At 45.6% G+C, this 21,879-nt stretch overlaps 1 protein-coding gene across 1 annotated transcript in view; it reads right to left on the reverse strand.

Moving 5' to 3' along the window:
* Nucleotides 1–4,378, reverse strand: part of GMEB2 (glucocorticoid modulatory element binding protein 2) — a 17,842-nt gene extending 13,464 nt beyond the window's left edge. Inside the window, exons 1-2 of the mRNA XM_015828207.2 lie at nucleotides 4,245–4,378; nucleotides 505–602 (exon numbers count right to left, since the gene is read on the reverse strand). Of these exons, the coding sequence (XP_015683693.1) occupies nucleotides 505–602; nucleotides 4,245–4,378 (232 nt within the window). The remainder of the gene's footprint in view (nucleotides 1–504; nucleotides 603–4,244) is intronic.
* Nucleotides 4,379–21,879: the final 17,501 nt, after the last annotated feature.

Raw genomic sequence — 21,879 nt, forward strand, 5'->3', positions numbered from 1 at the left:
AAGGAAAGGAAAGGAAAGGAAAGGAAAGGGAAGGGAAGGGAAGGGAAGGAAAGGGAAGGAAAGGAAGAAAAGTGGGAGAGAAGGAAAGGAAAGGGAAGGGAAGGGAAGGGAAGGGAAGAAAAGAAAAGAAAAGAAAAGAAAAGGAAGAAAAGGAAAGGAAAGTAAAGGAAAGGAAGAAAAGTGGGAGGAAAGGAAAGAAAGGAAAGAGAAACAAAAGAGAAAGAGAAAGAGAAAGGAAAGGGAGAAGGGAGGAAAGATGATGGTTGGGAGGGAGGGAGGGAGGAAGGAAGGGGAAGGCATGCTAATACCCATCTGAATTGAGTTGTCTCTTACAGTTTTTAAGTGTCCAGCACTTACTGCCCAGGGCTAAATGTTTTCTCCTCCTGAGGTCTTCTCAAGTATGGTGAAACTGCCGGGAGCCACGGCCCTTTTCACACGGTAACTCACACCTTCCCCTTCACGGGTAGTTTGGGGGATATGAATGTCCCGATTCACCCCACTTACCTAAAAGGGCTTCCTTCAGATGTGCAGAGGCGGTAAAAGCTGCGGCAGCTGCAGCAGCTGCATTTTCCGTCTCCAGGGTGTCCTCATTGAGGTCACTCCTGGCTCAGAGAGAAAGGGACAAACGGTGAAGAAACAATATTAGTGAAACTGCTCATTTTAAGCCATTTTCCTCTAGAAAATTCACTTGGCTGCTTCACGCTGGCTTTCTTTTAGGTAAAATGAATGACATGGCGTAATATGTCACGAGTTGTGGTTCATCTGAGGTTGTTATTTACCCTCTTTTAAGAACTGCTAAGGACCAGATCATTTTTTACTACATAGCCCAGATACATAAAACCACAGACTCCAAGAGAGTGTACAGGCAGTCCTCGATTTACAATGGTTCAAAGTTACAACGGCACTGAAAAAAGTGACTTATGACCATTTTTCACTTGTAGCATCCCCAAAATTCAGACGCTTGGCAAGTGGCTCGTGTTTATGACGGTCGCGGTGTCCCTGGGGTCATGTGATCCCCTTCTGCGACCTTCTGACAAGCAAAATCAATGGGGAAGCCAGATTCTCTTAACAAAGATGGTTACTAGCTTAACAAATGCAATGATTCCCTTAACAAAGATGGTTACTTGCTTAACAAATGCAATGATTCCCTTAACAACTGTGGCGAGAAACGTCACAAAACTCACTTGACAAGTGTTTCGCTTAGCAACATAAATTTGGGGGTCAATTGTGCTCGTAACTTGAGGACTGCCTGTAAGATTATCTGGGACACTACACATCCTCTCTATGACCTGTTTTCCTTGTTCCCTTCTGGAAGGAGGGGGCTTCGTGGTATCCGAAGCAGAACATCCAGATTCAGCCAGAGTTTCATTCCATACAGCATTAACCTTGTGAACTCTCAAGCTTCCTCCTTCCGTTATATATTCAAGATGGACAGTATTTAATATTTATTTGTTATGTATATGCAGGGGTGTAGGTCTATACATATGTTGTTCATAGTATGTTTAGGTGTGCGTCATGTATGTGTTTCACTTTGAGAGCGGGCAACTAAATTTCATTTTTGATGTGTGCCATTGTGCCCACAGTAAAAAAATGACAATAAAGGTTATCTTATCTTATCTTATCTTACTTTCTTCTTCACGCGACCGTGCAACCACTAGTTTAATGACTGTTCAAAGTTATGATGGCGCTGAAAACAGTCATTTACGACCGATCCTATTTACGACCAATACGAAGGCTGTTGCAGCAGTAATTCCCATTGAGTGTGTGGCGTGTCACAATGAGACGGGCAGCGTATCAATTTAGTAAATAAATAAATGTGATTAACAAGCCTCGTCCAATCATTTCAATCCCTCTGTACTTCCTGAAGTGGGACTGTGAAAAGGAAGATAAGGACGACCATAAGAAAGGCTGAGCGCCAAAGAATGGAGGCCTTTGAACTCTGGTGCTGGAGAAGACTCCTGCGAGTCTCCTGGACTGCAAGGCGATCCAACCGGTCAGTCCTAGAGGAGATCAACCCCGACTGCTCTTTAGAAGGCCAGATCCTGAAGTGGAAACTCAAGGACTTTGGCCACCTAATGAGAAGGAAGGACTCACTGGAGAAGAGCCGGATGCTGGGAAAGATGGAGGGCAAGAGAAGAAGGGGACGACAGAGAATGAGGTGGCTGGATGGAGTCACTGAAGCAGCAGGCGTGAGCTTCAATGGACTCCAGAAGATGGTAGAGGACAGGAAGGCCTGGAGGAACGTGGTCCATGGGGTCGCGATGGGTCGGACACGACTTCGCAACTAACAACAACAACACGTAGGATACTCCAGAGCTAAAAGCTCCTGGCTTCTAAAAAAGAGTGGGTAGATCGGGCAGACAGCTGTGTCCTTCATCGCCTGGCTACACAAAAGGGAAAACCTGACATTAAGCGCAGCGGCACCATCTTCCCCTCAGCATCTGCTAACTGCAGATTACAGCACAATCGTCCCGTATGTGACGCTAACATGCTTTGTCTGCCCAAGTCACCAACCGTTTCTTTGCCAGGATGACGTCTTTATTTTTATTTATTACAAGAGCACAGTGAGTGCACTCAGGCTGTCAACCAGGGCTCAGGAATATCCTTTCTCGCTCTCGGCTACTAGTCAAACGGGTCTTGAACTCACAAGAGGAAGGTGTGGCGTTTCCCAAATATTTTAAGATGATGCCGGTTCAGATGAAAGCAAAATGTTTCCTTTAGACTTTCTGGCAGCGCATTGCGTAGAAATAAACCTTGCCAAACTTGGGGGGGGGAATAATTGCAGTGTTTGGGATGCTTTATTAAGCGGGTACATTAAAGGCTGCCTGGAATCGATTTAGTCTCATTCCCCCCCCCCCGGTATGGCAGGCTTGGGGGAAGTCAGCTGCAACTTTCAGCAACTTTACAACCATAAACTTTACAATTTCTTTTTAAAAGAGATTAAGTGACAAAGGGTTTTTTGTTGTTTTTGGTAAAAGCTATTTTATTTTTATGTGGCCTTAGTAAGGCCACACTTGGAATACTGCATCCAGTTTTGGTCACCACGATGTAAAAAAGACGTGGAGACCCTAGAAAGAGTGCAGAGAAGAGCCACAAAGATGATCAGGGGTCTGGAGGCTGAAAGATAATAAAGAACGGTTGCTGGAATAGAAGAAGGGGACGACAGAGAAGGAGGTGGCTGGAGGGAGTCCCTGAAGCAGGAGGCGTGAGCTTCAATGGACTCCAGAAGATGGTAGAGGACAGGAAGGCCTGGAGGAACGTGGTCCATGGGGTCGTGATGTCTAGGAGGCTAGATGTGGGCTTGGAGACAGATTGGTGCTGCCCGTGTGCCAATCAGCTGTTTGTGTGTCAATCACTGGTGGCAGAGCAGCAATGGAGGAAAAAATGTGTACCTTCAAGACACTTTTGATCTCCAGGGACTGACCATTACTTTACTTATTTTTTAAGAATTGGTTTGAACTTGTCTTCTTTTTCCTAGTGTTGAGAGCTACTGGCCCAAGGTCATCCAGCTGGCTTCATGGCCAAGGCAGGACTAGAACTCACCGTCTCCCGGTAATTGGCCCAAAATCTCCCAGCTGGCTTTTGTGCCTAAGGCAGGACTAGAACTCACCATCTCCTGGGGATTGGCCCAAAATCTCCCAGCTGGCTTTTGTGCCTAAGGCAGGACTAGAACTCACCGTCTCCTGGTGATTGGCCCAAAATCTCCCAGCTGGCTTTTGTGCCTAAGGCAGGACTAGAACTCACCGTCTCCTGGTGATCGGCCCAAAGTCAGCCAGAGAGCTTTCAGGCCCAAGGCAGAACTAGCATTCACCATCTCCTAGTGATTGGCCCAAAATCTCCCAGCTGGCTTTTGTGCGTAAGGCAGGACTAGAACTCACCGTCTCCTGGTGATTGGCCCAAAATCTCCCAGCTGGCTTTTGTGCTAAGGCAGGACTAGAACTCACCGTCTCCTGGGGATTGGCCCAAAATCTCCCAGCTGGCTTTTGTGCCTAAGGCAGGACTCTGGTGATCGGCCCAAAGTCATCCAGCCAGTTTCAGGCCCAACACAGTACTAGAATTCAGTCTCCTAGCTTCTAATCTGATGTCTTAACCACTACCCCAAACTGGATCTCAACAATGAAGGAAGGGGTGTGTGTTAAAAGAGGACCTGCCCCAGGTGTCAAATATTCTTGGTACACCACTGAAATAGCTACAGTTTTGAATCTATCCATCATACCAGCTAAATAGCTCATCTTTTTACTCACCCATGCTGGGACAAATTGGTGGTAACGAGGACGGTCTTCACTTCCTCCACACCGCTGCCGTCCACCACACTATCTGGAGTTGTTACCACGACAACCTCCTCCATATGCATGCTCATATCTTGCGTCGCCATCATTAAGGAGGCTTCTTTAGAAGCTCTTTATCCTGTTGAAGGACAACAAAGCGAAGGAGTTACCACTCTACTCATCTGCTCTGAATGCATTTCATCATTTTCAACCAGCATCAGGGACATCTTGTACGGTAGCATATAATTTCCACCTCTGCAAGCCATTACAACGGATGTGAGAACATTTCTCTTCAGTGTCATCAAAATTCATTAATGAAGCTAGTACCGTTCTAGATGGACTGAGATTGCAACTTCTGGAATTTCCAGAAAAACACACATTTTTAAACATTTTAGCAATAGCAATAGCACTTAGACTTATGTACCCACTTCATAGTGCTTTACAGCCCTCTCTAAGCGGTTTAGAGAGTCAGCATGTTGCCCCCAACAATCTGAGTCCTCGTTTTACTGACATCAGAAGGAAGACTGAGTCAACCTGGATCAAACTCCAGGCTGTGGGCAGAGTTAGCCTGCAATGCTACATTCTAACCACTGCAGCACCATGCCAGATAGATTAGATTAGATAGATAGATAGATAGATAGATAGATAGATAGATAGATAGATAGATAGATAGATAGATAGACAGACAGACAGACAGACAGACAGACAGAGATAGCCCTTAGACATATATCGCTTCACAATGCTTTACAGCCCTCTCTAAGCAGTTTACAGAGGCAGCCTCTTGCCCCCAACAATCTGGGTCCTCATTTTACTGACCTCGGAAGGATGGAAGCTGAGTCAACCTTGAGCCAGGCAGGATCGAACTGCTGGCAGTTGGCAGCCTGCAATGCTGCCTTCTAACCACTGCTCCACCAGGGCCCTTCCTTCCTCCCTCCCTCCCTTTTCCTTCCTTAATCTTCCTTCCTTCCTTAAGACTTAGCAATAGCACCTAGACTTATATACCGCTTCACAGTGCTTCACAGCCCTCTCTGAGCGGTTTACAGAGTCAGCCTCTTGCCCCCAGCTATCTGGGTCCTCATTTTCTCGAAGGATGGAAGGCTGAGTCAACCTTGAGTTGGTGAGACGTGAACTGCCAAACTGCTGGCAGTCAAGAGTCAGCAAAAGTAGCCTGCAGTACTGCATTCTAACCACTGCACCACCACTTTAATTATTCTCATGCATGCAGTTGTACTGCACTCCTCTGTTTAGGTCAGGGGTAGGCAACCTTGGCTCTTATATGACTGGTGGACTTCAACTCCCAGAATTCTTGAGCCAGCCATGCTGAGGGGAAAGGGAGAGGTTTCCAAGCTGAGCCATGCTGGCTCAGGAATTCTGGGTGTTGAAGTCCACGAGTCAGGAGGGGGCCATAGTTCCCCCATGCTGGCTCAGGAATTCTGGGAGTTGAAGTCCACGAGTCATGAGGGGGGCATAGTTCCCTCACGCTGGCTCAGGAATTCTGGGAGTTGAAGTCCACGAGTCATGAGGGGGGCATAGTTCCCCCATGCTGGCTCAGGAATTCTGGGAGTTGAAGTCCACGAGTCATGAGGGGGCCATAGTTTCCCCCATGCTGGCTCAGGAATTCTGGGAGTTGAAGTCCACGAGTCTTAAAGTTGCCAAGTTTGAAGACCCCTGGTTTAAATATTCAAATATTTAAACCAGGGGTCACACGATCAAAATTCAGGCATTTGGGCAGGGGTAGGCAACCTTGGCTCTTTTATGACTCGTGNCAAGTTGGCAACTAGCAAGCATTTATGACAGTTGCACTGTCCCGGGGGTCATGCGAAACCTTACTTTTTTTTTGCAACATGAGCCAAAAAGATTGCGTTATGACACAAGTGACATCTGATAGGCCCAATATATGGACTACAGTCTGGTGCCTCATAACTACGCTTCTACAGTTTTAGCTGATGTATTTTTGCAGTTTGCAAATCGGGGTTTGATCTCTTTATATGCTATGCCAGCACACAGCTATTTGAGGTTAATTAAACAAATCACAGTGAAACAAATCGCGCCTAGCATTAATAAAGGAAACCAAATCAGGAAAATTAGTGAAGCTTGGAAAAAAAACAAAACACTAGACCTGATCAGTGGGGTGAATAAATTCTTTAGAGAATCTTTCGGCAGGTAGAGCATCCCAGCAAATGCATGCAGAGAAAGAAATGGTTTTTATTTCGAGCACTGCCACTTCACTTCATTACAGTCTTATTTAATTAAGAATCCTTCACAGGTAATTTCACAGGAAAAGGACAGTAACTGGAGCTACGCATTTTACTAAGCCATACGAATGTTGGCATGAGTGGACTTTACCGTAACGTGTAAACCCAGCCCGAGGCACATGAGAAATATCCTTGTAGCTCCAAGACAAAAAAAAAAAAAGCACCGTTCGAATAGGAAAAATAGCGATTTCCAGAAGTGCTACAAAACATTTGCAACTTTAACTGACCAAAAGTGTGAAAAATGGACATAAATCACTTTTTCTCAGTGGTGTTGTAACTTGTAACTTTGAACGGCCACTAAATGAACTGTTGGAAGTCAAGGACTATCTGTACAAACTGCAGGGTTTTATTCTTGTGCCCCTTTGCATCACTTCCAACGTTTATTCCCTTAAAAGGACATCCTATCGACGTCATTATTCTCAAGTTTTCAAATGCAGGATTTAATGTTTAATATTTAATAATAATGTAATAACGCAGGACTGAGTATTTCAACGTTAAGCAGCCACTGCTTATACCAGTGTTTCTCAACCTTGACAATTTTAAGGCATGTGGACTTCAACTCCCAGAATTCCACAGCCAGCGGGAGTTGAAGTCCACATGCCTTAAAATTGTCAAGGTTGAGAAATACTGGCTTATACAAAAGCTATTGTAATACCCCGGGCTGCTGAACTGACTGATAGTTTCATTTGCTCAGACCATGTTTTTGCTACATTTATCTTACTCTCCCATTTGTTTCTTCTTGCTGTTCTAGTTCGTATCCTGAAAAACGGTGACCTCTGATATATATTTTTTTTAAATGGGTACAACAAAGCACAATTACTACTCTTGTCCCACATTCCATAGCGAAGGCCACTTAGGGAAACAAAATCACATCCCTGAAGGTATCGGGAACAGTGGTGTAGGAATGCAGAACAGTTTTGTGTTTTAAAAGTTACGTAAGGTTTTTTTAAAAGGTACACATGAATGCAGCTACATGGGAACAAGTTGTTATGAGCATCCTTGCCTTCAACTGCCTGAAAATTCTGTTAAGTTTTCTGACCTTTTGGAAGAGTTTGAAAACCCAGGTCTGTCAACACGCATGGGGCTCACAGAGAAACAGACAAGCAATAAAGATGATCAGGGCACTGGAGGCTAAAACATGTAAGGAACGGTTGCTGGAATTGGGTATGTCTAGTTTAACGAAGAGAAGGACGAGGGGGGACATGATAGCAGTCTTCCAGTATCTCAGGGGCTGCCCCAAAGAAGAGGGAGTCAAGCTCTTCTCCAAGGCGCCTGAAGGCAGGACAAGAAGCAACGGATGGAAACTCACCAAGGAGAGAAGCAACCTAGAACTAAGGAGAAACTTCCTGACAGTTAGAACAATTAACCAGTGGAACAACCTGCCTCCAGAAGCTGTGAATGCTCCAACACAGAAAGTTTTTAAGAAGAGACTAGACAGCCATTTGTCCGAAATGGTACAGGGTTTCCTGCCTGAGCAGGGGGTTGGACTAGATGACCTCCAAGGTCCCTTCCAACTTTATTATTATTATTAATAGAGAATACTTGTAACTCACAGTTGAACTAGGGCAGGGGTAGGCAACCTTGGCTCTTTTATGACTCGTGGACTTCAACTCCCAGAATTCCTAAGCCAGCCACGCTGAGGGGAAAGGGAGAGCTTTCCATGCTGAGCCATGCTGGCTCAGGAATTCTGGGAGTTGAAGTCCACGAGTCATAAAAGAGCCAAGGCTGCCTACCCCTGAACTAGGGGGTCCTTGGTGCTCTGTGCTTAGTGGTTTTCTTGCAAATGTTTCCTTACCAAACTAGGTAACGTCATCAGTGCTTGAAGGGAGTGGGATTTGTAGAGAGGTTGAGGAGGACTGTGGGGTCCTTGGTCCTCTCTGGGCTGGTTTACTTGCAGACGTTTCATTACCAAACTAGGTAACATCATCAGTGTTAGAACACAAGCTTTTGAGTTGGTTAATGCCTTGAAGGCACTTCCTCCTGTTTTTTTTTTCACTTTTATTATTCTACCCTTAGGAACCTCCTTTTACTAAGATACAATATTTTATATGGTTTTTATTTACAATGATACACTGCCCAGAGTTACCCTGTGAATGAGATGGGCGGTTTCTAAATTTGACCAATCAATAAAATAAAAATAAATAACTGAAAAAACTAGCAGAGCTCCGAGCATACCAACAGTGGTCTCCCAACATGCTAAGCCTAAATGATGACTTATGGGCCAACTTGTTTTTATGTTGTTTTTACATTTTACAGTAGTTGTTGGTTGTTTTACTGTTGATGTGTTTGGAGTCTTATTATATACGCTGCCCAAAGTCACTATGTGCGATGGGCAGCTACACAAATGTGATTAAATAAACTTCAATATCCCCATTCCAACCCAACAGAGAAAATGGGGGGTTTTTTTCATAAAATTTTGGTTTTTTAAAATGTGTGGCATAGCATTTTGTGTGAGCAAAGGAGCCACTGCACAAGGCAGAATAACACCGCAAATGCTGAATGCAAGGTATTTTGACCATTTCTGGCAGAATCGTCTTCAGAAAATACTTCCAGAAAATCCTATGCAGGCTTACTAGTAACCCTCAAGTTAAAACCACTTATTTAGTGACCGTTCAAACTTACGGCACTGAAAGGATGACTTAGGAACAGTCCTTGCAGGTACAACCCTCGTAGCATCCCCGTGATCATGTGATCAAAATTCAGGCACTAAGCAACCCACATACAATCACAATAATTGCAGCATCTCAGGGTGATGTGATCACCATTTAAAACCTTCCCACTGTCTTCCTACAAGCAAGGTCAATGGGACAAGCCGGATTCACTTAACAACTGTGTGATTCCACTTAGCGACCATGGCAAAAAGATCATAAAATCAGGCATGACTCACTTAACAATCACCTTGCTTATTTCTGAGCATAAATGCAGTTAAATCCTGTGATCTTTCTGCTGCTTTTTGCAAGCTCAAATAGAAAGCCTGGCTGAACTTTCTGGAAATTGCTTCTGAATCCACAACACGAAAGCACTGTGAAAGCAATCTTAAAATGGGTAGGGGTAAACATACGCATGGGGGTTCCAGATCCCAGAAGAATAAATTTAGGAATTTTGGGAGTTTGATGACTCACAACTGTGGCAATCATAAAAAAAAGAGAAAATCTTGTTTACTCCCATTTTTTGGAGATTGGCTATATTTACTCTCAGCTTGGATTGTCAAATTGATGCTTCCATGGATCTTTTTTTTTGGGGGGGGGAACCCTTCAAAGCTGCCCCAAACTGTAATTTGGCAGTATGCAAATTTGAAAAATTAATAAAGCACCTGCGAAGTTTAAATTTCAGGAGCGTGGCTGTATCTACTCTCACCTTGACTTTTCAAATTGATGCCTCCACTGATTTTTATCTATCTATCTATCTATCTATCTATCTATCTATCTATCTATCTATCATCTATCTGTCTATCTACCTTTCTCTCTTATCTATCTATCTATCTGTCTGTCTGTTATATATATATATATATTTGCGGGGAGGAAACCCTTCAAAGCCCCCCCGAACAGTATACAGACTGAATACATTCATAAAAATAAAAATATGGATTTTTATGAATTTTTATTCATAAAAATAAAGCACCTGCTTTATTTTAAGTACATTCTCTTCTCTCAGCTTGTCGATCAGCCATTCTTCCGCCCTTTGGGGGTGGGGGAGTCCTCCCCCCCCACTCCACGCCCCTGATGGGCTTTGTAGTCCTTCCCGCCATAAAGGCCCCGCTTAGTCAAGATCCAAGCCAGAAAAATCCCACCCCAAAAAAATAAAATACAATTTTTTTAACAGCTCTTCTAAGCTTGGGTGCCATCCCGTCCCGTCACTCCCACCACATGGGGGCCCGCCACAGACACCTCTCCCCGCGCACTCCCATCATCCCCAGCCGCGGCACCGCCGGGCTGTGGGACGGAGGGGGGGGAGCAGACGCCTCCCACCCCATCAGGGGAAGCGTCCCGGGGTCGGAGCGCCGGACTCCAAGGCCCATCCGCCACTGCCAGCGCGGGAAGAGGCGAGCGGCGGGGAAGGCCGCCCCCTTCCCCCCCACAGCAACCTCTGAGGCGGCACGCGCGAGGCGGGGAGGGGGGGAAAAAAGAGCAGCCGGGCCGCGCGCACGCGCACTCCTCTCGGAGAGTCGAAAAGGGAGGGGGGGTGGAGGCGCGCTCGCCTATGTGAGGCCGGGGAGGGGGAGGGGCTGAGGCGCCAGCGAGCGCGGGGGGGCGAGCGGGGGAGACGGCCGAGCGCGGCGCTCCGTCGTCGCCGTCGCCGCCGTCCGCCCGTCGTTGCCGTAACGTCCTGACGCTCCGCAGGGATCCGCTGACAGGCAGGCAGGCCGGCTGGCCGGCCGTCCGGCGTCGCCACCCGGGAGCCCTCACCCGCTTACCTCAGCCGCGGTGGCCCGAGCTCAGGTTCCAGCGCCGGCGGGGAAGGAAGGAGGGAGGCGAGGAAGGAGGGAAAGGGAGGAGGAGGAGGAAGAAGAAGAAGAAGCCGGAGCGGCCGCCTCAGCTCCGTGTATATGTGTGTGAGGGGAGCTGCGGCGCGCGCGGCCTCTGCTCGCTGCTGCGCAGGCGCACTGCGCCCCTGCCGCCGTCTCCCTGCTGCGGCGCCGGGGCTGAGGCGAAGGAGGGAGGGAGGGAGGGAAAAGGGGGGGGGCAGGGCTCCCACCCGCCGCCGGGGCTTTTATTGGGGGAGAGCTGCCGGTCGCCTCCCCGCAGAACCACCGCCGAGACTCCACGGCGCATGCGCGGGGCGCCGAGAGGCTTCTCCCCGCCGCGCGCGCGCGCTCCCTGAGGGAAAGTAGCCGGAGGGGCTTCGGACTCCAACTCCCATCATCCACGTCGACTCCTGATGCCCGCTTAGATCGTCGTTTAAAAAGAAAAAGAAAGAAGGGCCTCTCTCTATAGTGGGGTTAGGTTTAGGGGCTGGTTAGGAACGTGGAGTGGAGACCACGAGGAGATGACAGGGCTGGGAACTCTCCCTGAGGAGAGGAGAGGGAGGGGAAGAATCTTCTGACAGGAGGCGGAAGGTTGCTGTGAAAGTGACATTGTACACCTGTTTTGTCCAAATCCCCACTCTTTTGTTATGAGAAAACCATCCTTGGTTTAATGTAGGTTATACTCGCTGTAGGGCTGGTTGCTTTACAGAGATGAATGACGGTTGCTGGAATTGGGGATGTCTAGTTTAACGAAGAGAAGGACGAGAGGGGACATGATAGCAGTCTTCCAATATCTCAGGGGCTGCCCCAAAGAAGAGGGAGTCAAGCTATTTTCCAAAGCGCCTGAAGGCAGGACAAGAAGCAATGGATGGAAACCAATCAAGGAGAGAAGCAACCTAGAACTAAGGAGAAATTTCCTGAGAGTGGGAACAATTAACCAGTGGAAGAACCTGCCTCCAGAAGTGGTGAATGCTCCAACATTGGAAGTTTTAAAGAAGAGACTGGACAGCCATTTGTCCGAAATGGTATAGGGTTGCCTGCCTGAGCAGGGGGTTGGACTAGATGACCTTCAAGGTCCCTTCCAACTTTATTATTACTATTATTATTATTATTATTATTATTATTATTATTATTATTATTATTATTACTACTATTGTAGGGAGATAGGACTCCACCCTCCATAGGCCTCCCTGAGGGAAAATAGCCTGTCCGAGTGCAAAGCGTGTCCCGTCATGGGGCCTTCCTCCCCAGTTCCTTGGGGTTCGGACTCCAGATCCCATCATCCCCTGGCCATGCNTATTATTATTATTATTATTATTATTATTATTATTATTATTATTATTATTACTACTATTGTAGGGAGATAGGACTCCACCCTCCATAGGCCTCCCTGAGGGAAAATAGCCTGTCCGAGTGCAAAGCGTGTCCCGTCATGGGGCCTTCCTCCCCAGTTCCTTGGGGTTCGGACTCCAGATCCCATCATCCCCTGGCCATGCCGGCTACACAGACTAACATTGTTGCATTTTAAAAAACAAAACCCAAATGCAGTCTCGTCTGGTGTCAGAAATACAAGAACTAGAAAAGGGGAAGTTATTAATTTAATATTCTTTTAAAAAAATTAAAAGCTTTCGTAAAATATAGTTCTATATTTCTAGCCCCAGGAACCGGTCCGTATTAATGGCAGAGATATTTCCAGCCAGCGAGTCATTCTGTATACAAGTAGTGGGTCCTGTAAAAAGATGGGTAGTTATTTGAATAGTGCCACCTTCGCAGTGAATATCCTCATCATCGGGAAGAAACGTTTTCACATGTAATCTTTTAGTTCTAGCCAGACCAGGGTGCAGGGATGTTCGTTTAAACATCTCCAGACTGTCCAGTCCGCCTCTGCGCCTCGGGCAGCTTCTCAAGAGGTTCTATCCAATTATGAAAACGTTTTACTTGAGATTTTTTTTATCTTTTTCATCGATCTGTTTGAGGTGTAATGCTAACCTATGCAAGGTTGGGCCTGATTAGGATTGGGAAAGGAGACCAGCAGGAAATCCTGGAACGGTGAACTCCCCTGAGTAGAGGGGGGGAAACATTCTGGAAGGAGGCAGGGATAATCACAGGCCTATGATTGTCAGGCAAGTGACAGGGATACACCCGTGTCATCAACCGGAGATCCAGCTCTTTGACTGTTATAAAACCAACCTCCATTTAATGCAGATTATACTCATAGGCTTGGTTCCTTTATAGCAGGGGTGTCAAACTGCCAGCCCACGGGCCGGATGCGTCACATGGAAGCCACGCCCACCCCATTGCCGACAATGGCAAAACAGTCCCGATACGTTGTGCGACGTCACATGGTGTTGCGAGTTTGACATGTCCACTTTATAGGGATGAGAGGATGGAGCTGGTGTTTAATGTAATAAATAAATATTAAAAGGGTTTATGGGATTGTTTTTTTTCTCCCTCTCTTTCAGTTCTTGGCATCTCCAAAAGTTGCCTCGTGTCTGTCTATCTGTGTTTGTATATAAAATCATTACATTTTACAGTAGAGGAAAAAAAACAATAATCCTCTAAACCGGGGCTCTCCAAACTTGGTAACTTTTAAGACTTGTGGACTTCAACTCCCAGAATTTACCCACCAGCGTATTGCCAGGTTTGGAGACCCCTGCCGTAAAGCCTTTCTAATATTTCACTCATTCACTCACTCGCTCACATTTTTTCCTGCACCTTTGCTGAAATTAGCTTACAAAACAACCAGCTCAAATACCATCGCAAAAGGTTTGCTTAATAGAAGGCCGGTGTTTGGTAACCGAGAAGATGTGGGGCCGGTATTGAAGGGACCACCCCCATCCACTGACTTATCCCCCCAAGTTGCCCTGGATCAATTTCTCTCAGCCTACTGAACAACAAACTGGTGATTGTGTAGAAAAATGCAAAGTGGCAGCAGCACTATAAATGGTGACCTGAAGGAAAGGCAAGTTGTAAATCTCATAAATAAATATTGACGGACATATTTATTGCTTCTTTTTTTTTTTTTTTGCACCAGGTGTCTCCATCTGTAGGAGGCTGTTAGGAGATCTTTCAGTTTGTCAAAAAAAAAACAAAGCAGAATCAGTTCTGTTTTCCCAGGAGCTCTGTGTGTCTGACATTGCTAGTGCATCTGTTAATGGGAGGGTCCTTGTCATTGCTGTATGGGGAGGGGGTCGATTTCGTGGCCTCCCATCTGTGAATCTTGAGACATTCTGCTGGTTTAAAGTTTCGTATACATACCCTCAAAGCCATCATACATTTTGCTAATGTCCAGTTCTTCAGATCCCTCCAGCTTCTGTGGCAACCGAAGGGAGCAGAAGTATGTATTTTTGTTCTTGGGTGCCAGTATGTGGCCTTCCTTCTGAAATGTTACCACTTTTCCCCCTTTGTCAAAATAATTGGCTGCTGAGAAACATGTTACAGATCAAGATTGTTTCAGATTTTTCCTCTTAGCACTACTTTTGTTCCACTAGATCAGGAGTAGGCAACCTTGGCTCTTTTATGGCTTGTGGACTTCAACTCCCAGAATTCCTGAGCCAGCATGGGGGAACTATGGCCCCCTCGTGACTCGTGGATTTCAACTCCCAGAATTCCTGAGCCAGCATGGCTCAGCTTGGAAACCTCTCCCTTTCCCCTCAGCATGGCTGGCTCAGGAATTCTGGGAGTTGAAGTCCATGAGTCATAAAAGAGCCAAGGTTGCCTACCCCTGCACTAGATAGAATTGGGCTCTTCAAAAAAATAAAAAATAAAGAATTGGGCTCTTCAAACGTAGCCCTTTTATGACTTGTGGACTTCAATTCCCAGCATGCTGGCTGAGGAATTCTGGGAGTTGAAGTCCACGAGTCATAAAAAGAGCCAAGGTTGCCTACCCCTGCACTAGATAGAATAGGGCAGTGATGGCGAACCTTTAAGAGACTGAGTGCCCAAACTGCAACCCAAAACCCACTTATGCATCGTCGAGTGCCTGGGATGTGTGGCCCATTGGCTGGGCATGGCCCATTGGGTGGGTGTGGCTGCGGTGGTAACGGCAGACTGGGTGGAACTAAAATTCAATCAATCAATTCCAACTTTGCAAGATCTTTTTTTTCCTGCGAGAAGTTGAAATTGACTGACTGAATCTTTTTTTTTTTTTTTTGCACACGGCAGCGGAGGCCTAAAGCGAAAAGGTTTTATAAAACCCAGCTGAAGGCCTAGGACTGGGGCGAGGGCGCGCGTGCCCACAGAGAGGGCTCTGAGTGCCGCCTCTGGCACCCGTGCCATAGGTTCGCCACCACTGGAATAGGGCTCTTCAAACTTAGCCCTTTTATGACTTGTGGACTTCAATTCCCAGCATGCTGGCTGAGGAATTCTGGAAGTTGAGGTCCACAAATCACAAAAGGGCCAAGTTTGAAGACCCCTGCACTAGAAACTCTGCTATTCCTCCCCCCCTCCCTCCAATATCTTCCTGACTGCCTCTGCTTTTACCCTCCCCTTTTCGTTGCTTTATTTTTAGGGGTCTAGTACAACATTAGGGGGAAAAATGCTCTTGGAACATTAGGCTGGAAGGTGAAATAGGCTGAGTTTTGTTAAGCAGGGCCTTTGTAAAATATGAGAAGCCTGAATATTCGGAATAACTTTTTCCTTTGGAAACTTCATTGCTCTGAAAATCCACTCTTTTTTCCTGGGCTGTTTTGCAGTGGCATGTTGACTTGCGGACAGCTGATGTTAGCGGAGGAATTGACGAGGGTTGGCAGAAGCTACGACCCTCATACTTTGATCAGTATCCTAAATTACGATTTTAAAAGGAATTGGGAAGGAATGTGGGGTCTGGTTATAACTGAGGAGGCAAATACTGGAAAAGGAGAGAATTGGAGGTGGTGACTGCCAGTTAGCGACAGAGGAAAAAAAGCAGGATTGCCTGTCTGGATAGGCCCATATCGGTAATAACAGCTAGAAGCAAGCCACCATATCTCTGTCTCCTGGTTTCTGGGCCAACAGCTTATCTTGACCATTTTCTTCCGAGATGCTATTCTCCTCCATTTCTTCAACCATTACCTGCTGGTAAGAATTCGGTCCAGGATAGCAATTCCCCTTGTTCTTTCTTTTACTTTCTGAAATTTTTCAACAAACATTTGCTGAACCGCTTGGCAGAGGTAAATGCTCAGCTGATGTCGGGATTACCAAAATGCCATATTAACTGCTGTTCCAGGTCTCTTTTGAAAGACTGGTCATTTAAAGCCCCAAAACCTCATTTTTATCTGCTGCCTGTCTAGGCCATCTATAATGAGCTCCCCCCCCCCGTACGGCATCGTTTTTATTTACCTCTCCTTTTATTCTTATCAAGACATTTGCAAAAGCACCCTAAGGGCTCCAGTTCCTAATATATATATTTTTCATCATGTACATGGAACAACCACACTTTCTGATGAGTTTTTCTTTTTCAGTCCAAGAGTGACTCGTGTCTCCTCATATATGAGAATAGCTGCTTTTCGGCTTCCTAAAATGACCCTTTGTGATTGGAGCTTACAATGTGGACTCTGCAGCATTGCATAACATCTGACTTTATACTTCTCTTGGGGAATTAGATTTTATTGGCAATGGGCATGCTAAAAAGAAGAAGAAGAAGAAAGAAGAAGAAGAAGAAGAAGAAGAAGAAGAAGTAGTAGTAGTAGTAGTAGTAGTAGTAGTAGTAGTGGGGAGGGACCTTGGAGGTCATCTAGTCCAACCCCCTGCTCAGGCAGGAAACCCTATACCATTTCGGACAAATGGCTGTCCAGTCTCTTCTTAAAGACTTCCAGTGTTGGAGCATTCACCGCTTCTGGAGGCAGGTTGTTCCACTGGTTAATTGTTCTGTCAGGAAGTTTCTCCTTAGTTCTAGGTTGCTTCTCTCCTTGATCAGTTTCCATCCGTTGCTTCTTCTCCTGCCTTCAGGCACTTTGGAGAATAGCTTGACTCCCTCTTCTTTGGGGCAGCCCCTGAGATATTGGAACACTGCTGTCATGTCCCCCCTCATTCTTCTCTTCATTAAACTAGACATACCCAATTCCAGCCACCATTCCTTGTATGTTTTAGCCTCCAGTCCCCTAATCATCTTTGTTGCTCTTCTCTGCACTCTTTCTGGAGTCTCAACATCTTTTTTACATCGTGGTGACCAAAACTGGATGCAGTATTCCAAGTGTGGCCTTACCAAGGCATTGTAGAGTGGTATTAATACTTTGCGTGATCTTGATTCTATCCCTCTGTTAATGCAGCCTAGCAAATAACCTGATGCTGTACTGTACTGATACCACAGTCTCAGTAAGCGTGGCCCCAACCAGAAATTCTAGGGATTTGGTAAAAGAGAGTAATTATAGCTCGGATTGAACGGTGGGGTCCTTAGTGGGGTCTCCGAGCTTGGTTTTCTTGCAGACGTTTCACTACAGATAGTTCTCAACTTAAAACCACAGTTGAGGCTAGAATTTCTTCCATGAGTATGGACCTCCTCTTCCTCAGCCTTCCTCCTTCCCTTGGACAGATCCACGTGCCTAACCTGTCTTCTCCGACCAAAACATCCCATCTTATTGTCGCTCAGGTGCCTTTTCCAAAAGGCAACTGGACTTTCTCATTGTTTCTCCTTGAAGATGTTTCGCCTCTCACCCAAGAAGCTTCTTCCGTTCTGACTGAGCCGAAGAAGCTTCTTGGATGGGAAGAGAGGGTGTGGCCAAGGTTGAGAAACACTGGTTACATTATCCAGTATATCAGGGGTCTTCAAACTTGGCCCTTTTATGACTTGTGGACTTCGATTCCCAGAATTCCTCAGCCAGGCACGTGTGCCTGGCTAAGGAATTCTGGGAGTCGAAGTCCACAAGTCATAAAAGGGCCAAGTTTGAAGACCCCTGCAGTATATATGATTGCCTAATCTAATTGGGTGTCTTCTGTGTATCAGGTTATTAAAAAAAAATACTTTGGGGGAATGTTTATAAACAGAGCAAATCCAGGAAGAAATAAAAATTCTTTCTCTCCTTCCCCAAGTTATATCAGTAGGTTGGGTTTTTTTGTTTTTGTTTTGGTTACCCCAGAAAACCACTTGAAAACAACCCGCGCTTCAAAAGCCAACAGATAAATAAAAACGGCGAGCTGTGGTTTCATACCAAGTTTTATTTCTTGTTTTTCCTCATCATTAATCACTTTTTTTTTGTTTTTGCACAACAACAACCTCAAGTTGACGATGAAATGCAGGTGAAATTAAAAGGAATCAGATTAGGCTCCAGTATGAAGGGGGAAAAAAATCCATTCATGACACCGTTTTACACTTCCTTACTTTTTTTTCCCGCGTCTTTGGAAAGACCCAAAAAAACCCCAAGAAAACAGCACACACTGCACCCTAAAGAAGTGACTTTTATGCAAGGCCAATCACATTTAACTAGTAGACTTCAGGAGAAAACAGGAGGACGGTCCCGGGGAAGATGAAATACCAGAAAAGTTAAGTTTGCTTGCTGCACAGGTTTGTTTTTTTTTAAACTTCCTGTAAGCTAAGTTTGTGCTGCAGAGAGAAACCTTTGTTAACAACGATACGTAATATAACTTTAAATCGTGATGCTCATCGTAGAACATTTAGAATACACCTGTAAGAGAGAGAAAAAGAGTTCCATTTTTTACATTGGAAGGAGTGGCACGTTTTGGCTGCTGACATTTTGACAAGTTTTTCTTCGTTCCTTCAATCCTGACTAGATACCTCCGGGGATCGTGGCCTTCACAGCAGAAGGTTGTGGTGAGAGCTGTTCCACCTGCCTGATGGAATATACATTCCAGCATCCTGGAGTCTTCCTTTTTTTTTTTCCTTTTTCCAGATAACCAATCTCTCTGGCATTCAACCATCATTGCTCTCTTTTTGTCAGTTCCAGTTTGTAGAAGCCCAGTCGGGGCCATTAAATCAGTCCACGTAGGCTAGAACTGGTTCTTAATACAAAACCTGCCGTGGAATATCACCAGTAGCACCATAAGCGCCGCCTTCCTTGCCTCAGCCACCCGGGGGTTTTTGTGTACGTGCGTGTGGCTTTTGCTACATGCGCTCGGATGGTGATGTCACAGTTGGCGACTCTTAATACACGCAGGTACGTAAGCACACCTTGCTACGCAGGCTTCGGAGGCAATGGCACCGGTAGCATCAGGCAAGCAAGGAAATATCTACAGTTCATGGAAGAACCACCATCATGCACTGCTCAGAGAATAGCTACTGGGCACCAAAAGAGGACGTCACATTTATTCTTAACACTAGGGTTTGTTTCACAAGGCAGCAACAGAACACCACCCCAAAGGAAAACCAAGTTACGGTAGGCACCGACATACATTTGAATCAGAGGACTTAAGATTTGACAAGCTGGTTTCAGGCAGATTGGTTGATTTCTTAAAATCAGGTGCGAGATGTAGTCCATTAACACAAGAGGATTGTTGCCTTCTTTTGGGCTTAACAATGCCCCAAAAGTTATAACAATGTTCAAAGTTCTTACTTCCAAACAAAGGACAGTTTTCCATAATTNTAAAAGTATTTTAATCGGAAACACAGCTGGTAATATTTGGTTTTAATTCGGCTTTTATCGGGGTTTATTTTTTTGTATTTTTGTATTTTTGTATTTTGTATTTTTTGTATTTTGTGTATATTATTTGTTTTTAATATGCTGTGAACCGCCCTGAGTCCTATGGGAGAAGGGCGGTATACAAATTAAAATAATAAAAAAAAATAAAATAATTAAGATACAGAGGCAGAACAGCTCCCCAAGTTTTCAGTTCCTCTAGGCCTTCTTAACTTTCTTGCACATAAAGTAATTTTAGCAAATATTTGATTTTTTTAGCTATTGGTTATAATGATTTTGTACATAGCCTTCCAAAGTAAAGGGTCTACTACTGTGTTCCAGACAAATCTTGGGAAGATGAATTGGTTATTAATATAAAATGGTTATTAGTGTGAAATTTGTGTACAATGCAGCAAATATAGTAATAGACTTTGGATGGACTTGCACTGATGTAAATTTAACTGGGTTTGTGTATTCGGATTTTTTTTTTTTAAACAAATCATTATTCCAAGTATTTGCGTCTTTTCCTATGCTTAATCCGTGCTTATTTGCACCCATTATACCCAATCATAGAAAAGCTTATTTTCTTCAACACACACACACACATTGATCCTGGACTTAATTCTGGAGCTTTCTATTGTCCTCAGCTATTCTCCTGAAATAATTCTATTTATACGAGGGATTCCAGTGACTGATGAAAAGGTCCATCCAATAAAAAGTCCATCCAATTTACTTAACAACTTCAGTGTATTTTCAGCTAATTTCCCCTGGCCTACCCTTTCTATTTTAGAAGTACGCGGAAATTAAGAGGAATGAATAAGTATCATTCTCTATATACCTATACACTATATATGGCAGAATTCATTGGTGGTCAGAGAGAGCCTTCTGCAACCTCACAGCCATCAGATATTTTTCACAAAGAAGCCCAGTCGGCAGAGACATTGAGGGTGATTTCTCAACTTGAAGACCTACAGACTTCCATTCCCAGAATCCCGGCTGGGGAATTCTGGGAGTTGAAGTCCACTCGTCTTTAAAGTTGCCAAGATTGAGACATACTGGTTCAAAACCAGCGTCTTTCAAAGTGATTAGGTAGGAGAAGGATGCCGAAGGCTCTTCCACCCATCCTTGTTTCCGATTCGACTGAAACACACTATTGTGCCTTCGGTGTGCACCACATTAGCTCTAGCAGCACAAACGCATCCATGACACCGCTGTGTATTTTTCAGTTGGGCCAGTTCTTCCTTCCGTGAACAGCTATTGAGTAGCAAAAGTGGGGACGTACATAGCAGCCCCTTTAGCCTGTAATCCTACACTCAGGCCCATCTACGAGACATTCCTTGGAAGAGCCATACAATAAACCGGGCTGTACATCTTCCCATAATTTTGCACATCAATGCCTCCAGATATTGTGTGGAATTAGGAAGACGAGGACGCTGGAGGTTGTCATTAAAACGGCACCTTGCCCTGATGTCCTAGGAACCAGATTAGCTCCCCTGTCTTTCTAGCAGGAGTTTAGGTGGAGTAAAAACTTTTTATCGTACTGAATTAATTCATTTTCTGGGATTGCAAAGCACGCTGAACGCCCTTTGCTCACGAAAGGAGATGAGTTTGCACGACATGCTTAAATGGGCATCGCACAAACACGCAACCAGGCTTCCCACATCGTGCAAACACAGCTGCTAGGTTTGTAACTGTCTGGCTAATGTTCTGGGCTGCTGGGCCCTTAATAAAGATGGGGATGAAGCGAAGGCGGGACATCTAGAGACCATAGACCTGGTGTGGGCGATTCCACTACTGGTGACGCCCCGCACCCCCAGATCCACAAAGCAGATCCAGCAAACCTACAGGACCCCTTGCCTGCCCTCACTGACCCCCTTCTCAAGACCCTCAATTTAGCCAGCCACTCCTAAGCAGATAAAACGCCTTCGATCTGAGAAACATGCCAAGAAAGAAACAGCGGAAGAGTCCACGCCACAGCTATGTATGGGGTGGAGAATAATAGAATGACAAGAGTTGGAAGGGACCTTGGAGGTCTTCTAGTCCAGCCCCCTGCTCAAGCAGGAAACCCTAGACCAGTGGTTCTCAACCTGTGGGTCGGGACCCCATTTGGGGTCGATCGACCATTTCACGGGGGTCGCCAAGCAAGGCTGTCTGCCATTTTTTTTGTCCGCCATTTTTTTCTCCTTTTCCAGCGGGTGCCTTACCTCCCTTGGGCTAGGCCAGCTGGTAGTCGGCCTGCTCCGTCTCTGCCGCTTGCCAGCTATGCCTTGGCCAGCGCAGGGGGCGGAACCACGCATGCGTGGCGCTCCCGGGCAGGGAAAGTCCTCGACTTACGACCAGTT

This window comes from Protobothrops mucrosquamatus, unplaced genomic scaffold, assembly GCF_001527695.2.
Source record: "Protobothrops mucrosquamatus isolate PMUCROS unplaced genomic scaffold, P.Mucros_1.0 scaffold4323, whole genome shotgun sequence".
In the NCBI taxonomy this organism is placed as follows: Eukaryota; Metazoa; Chordata; class Lepidosauria; order Squamata; family Viperidae; genus Protobothrops; species Protobothrops mucrosquamatus.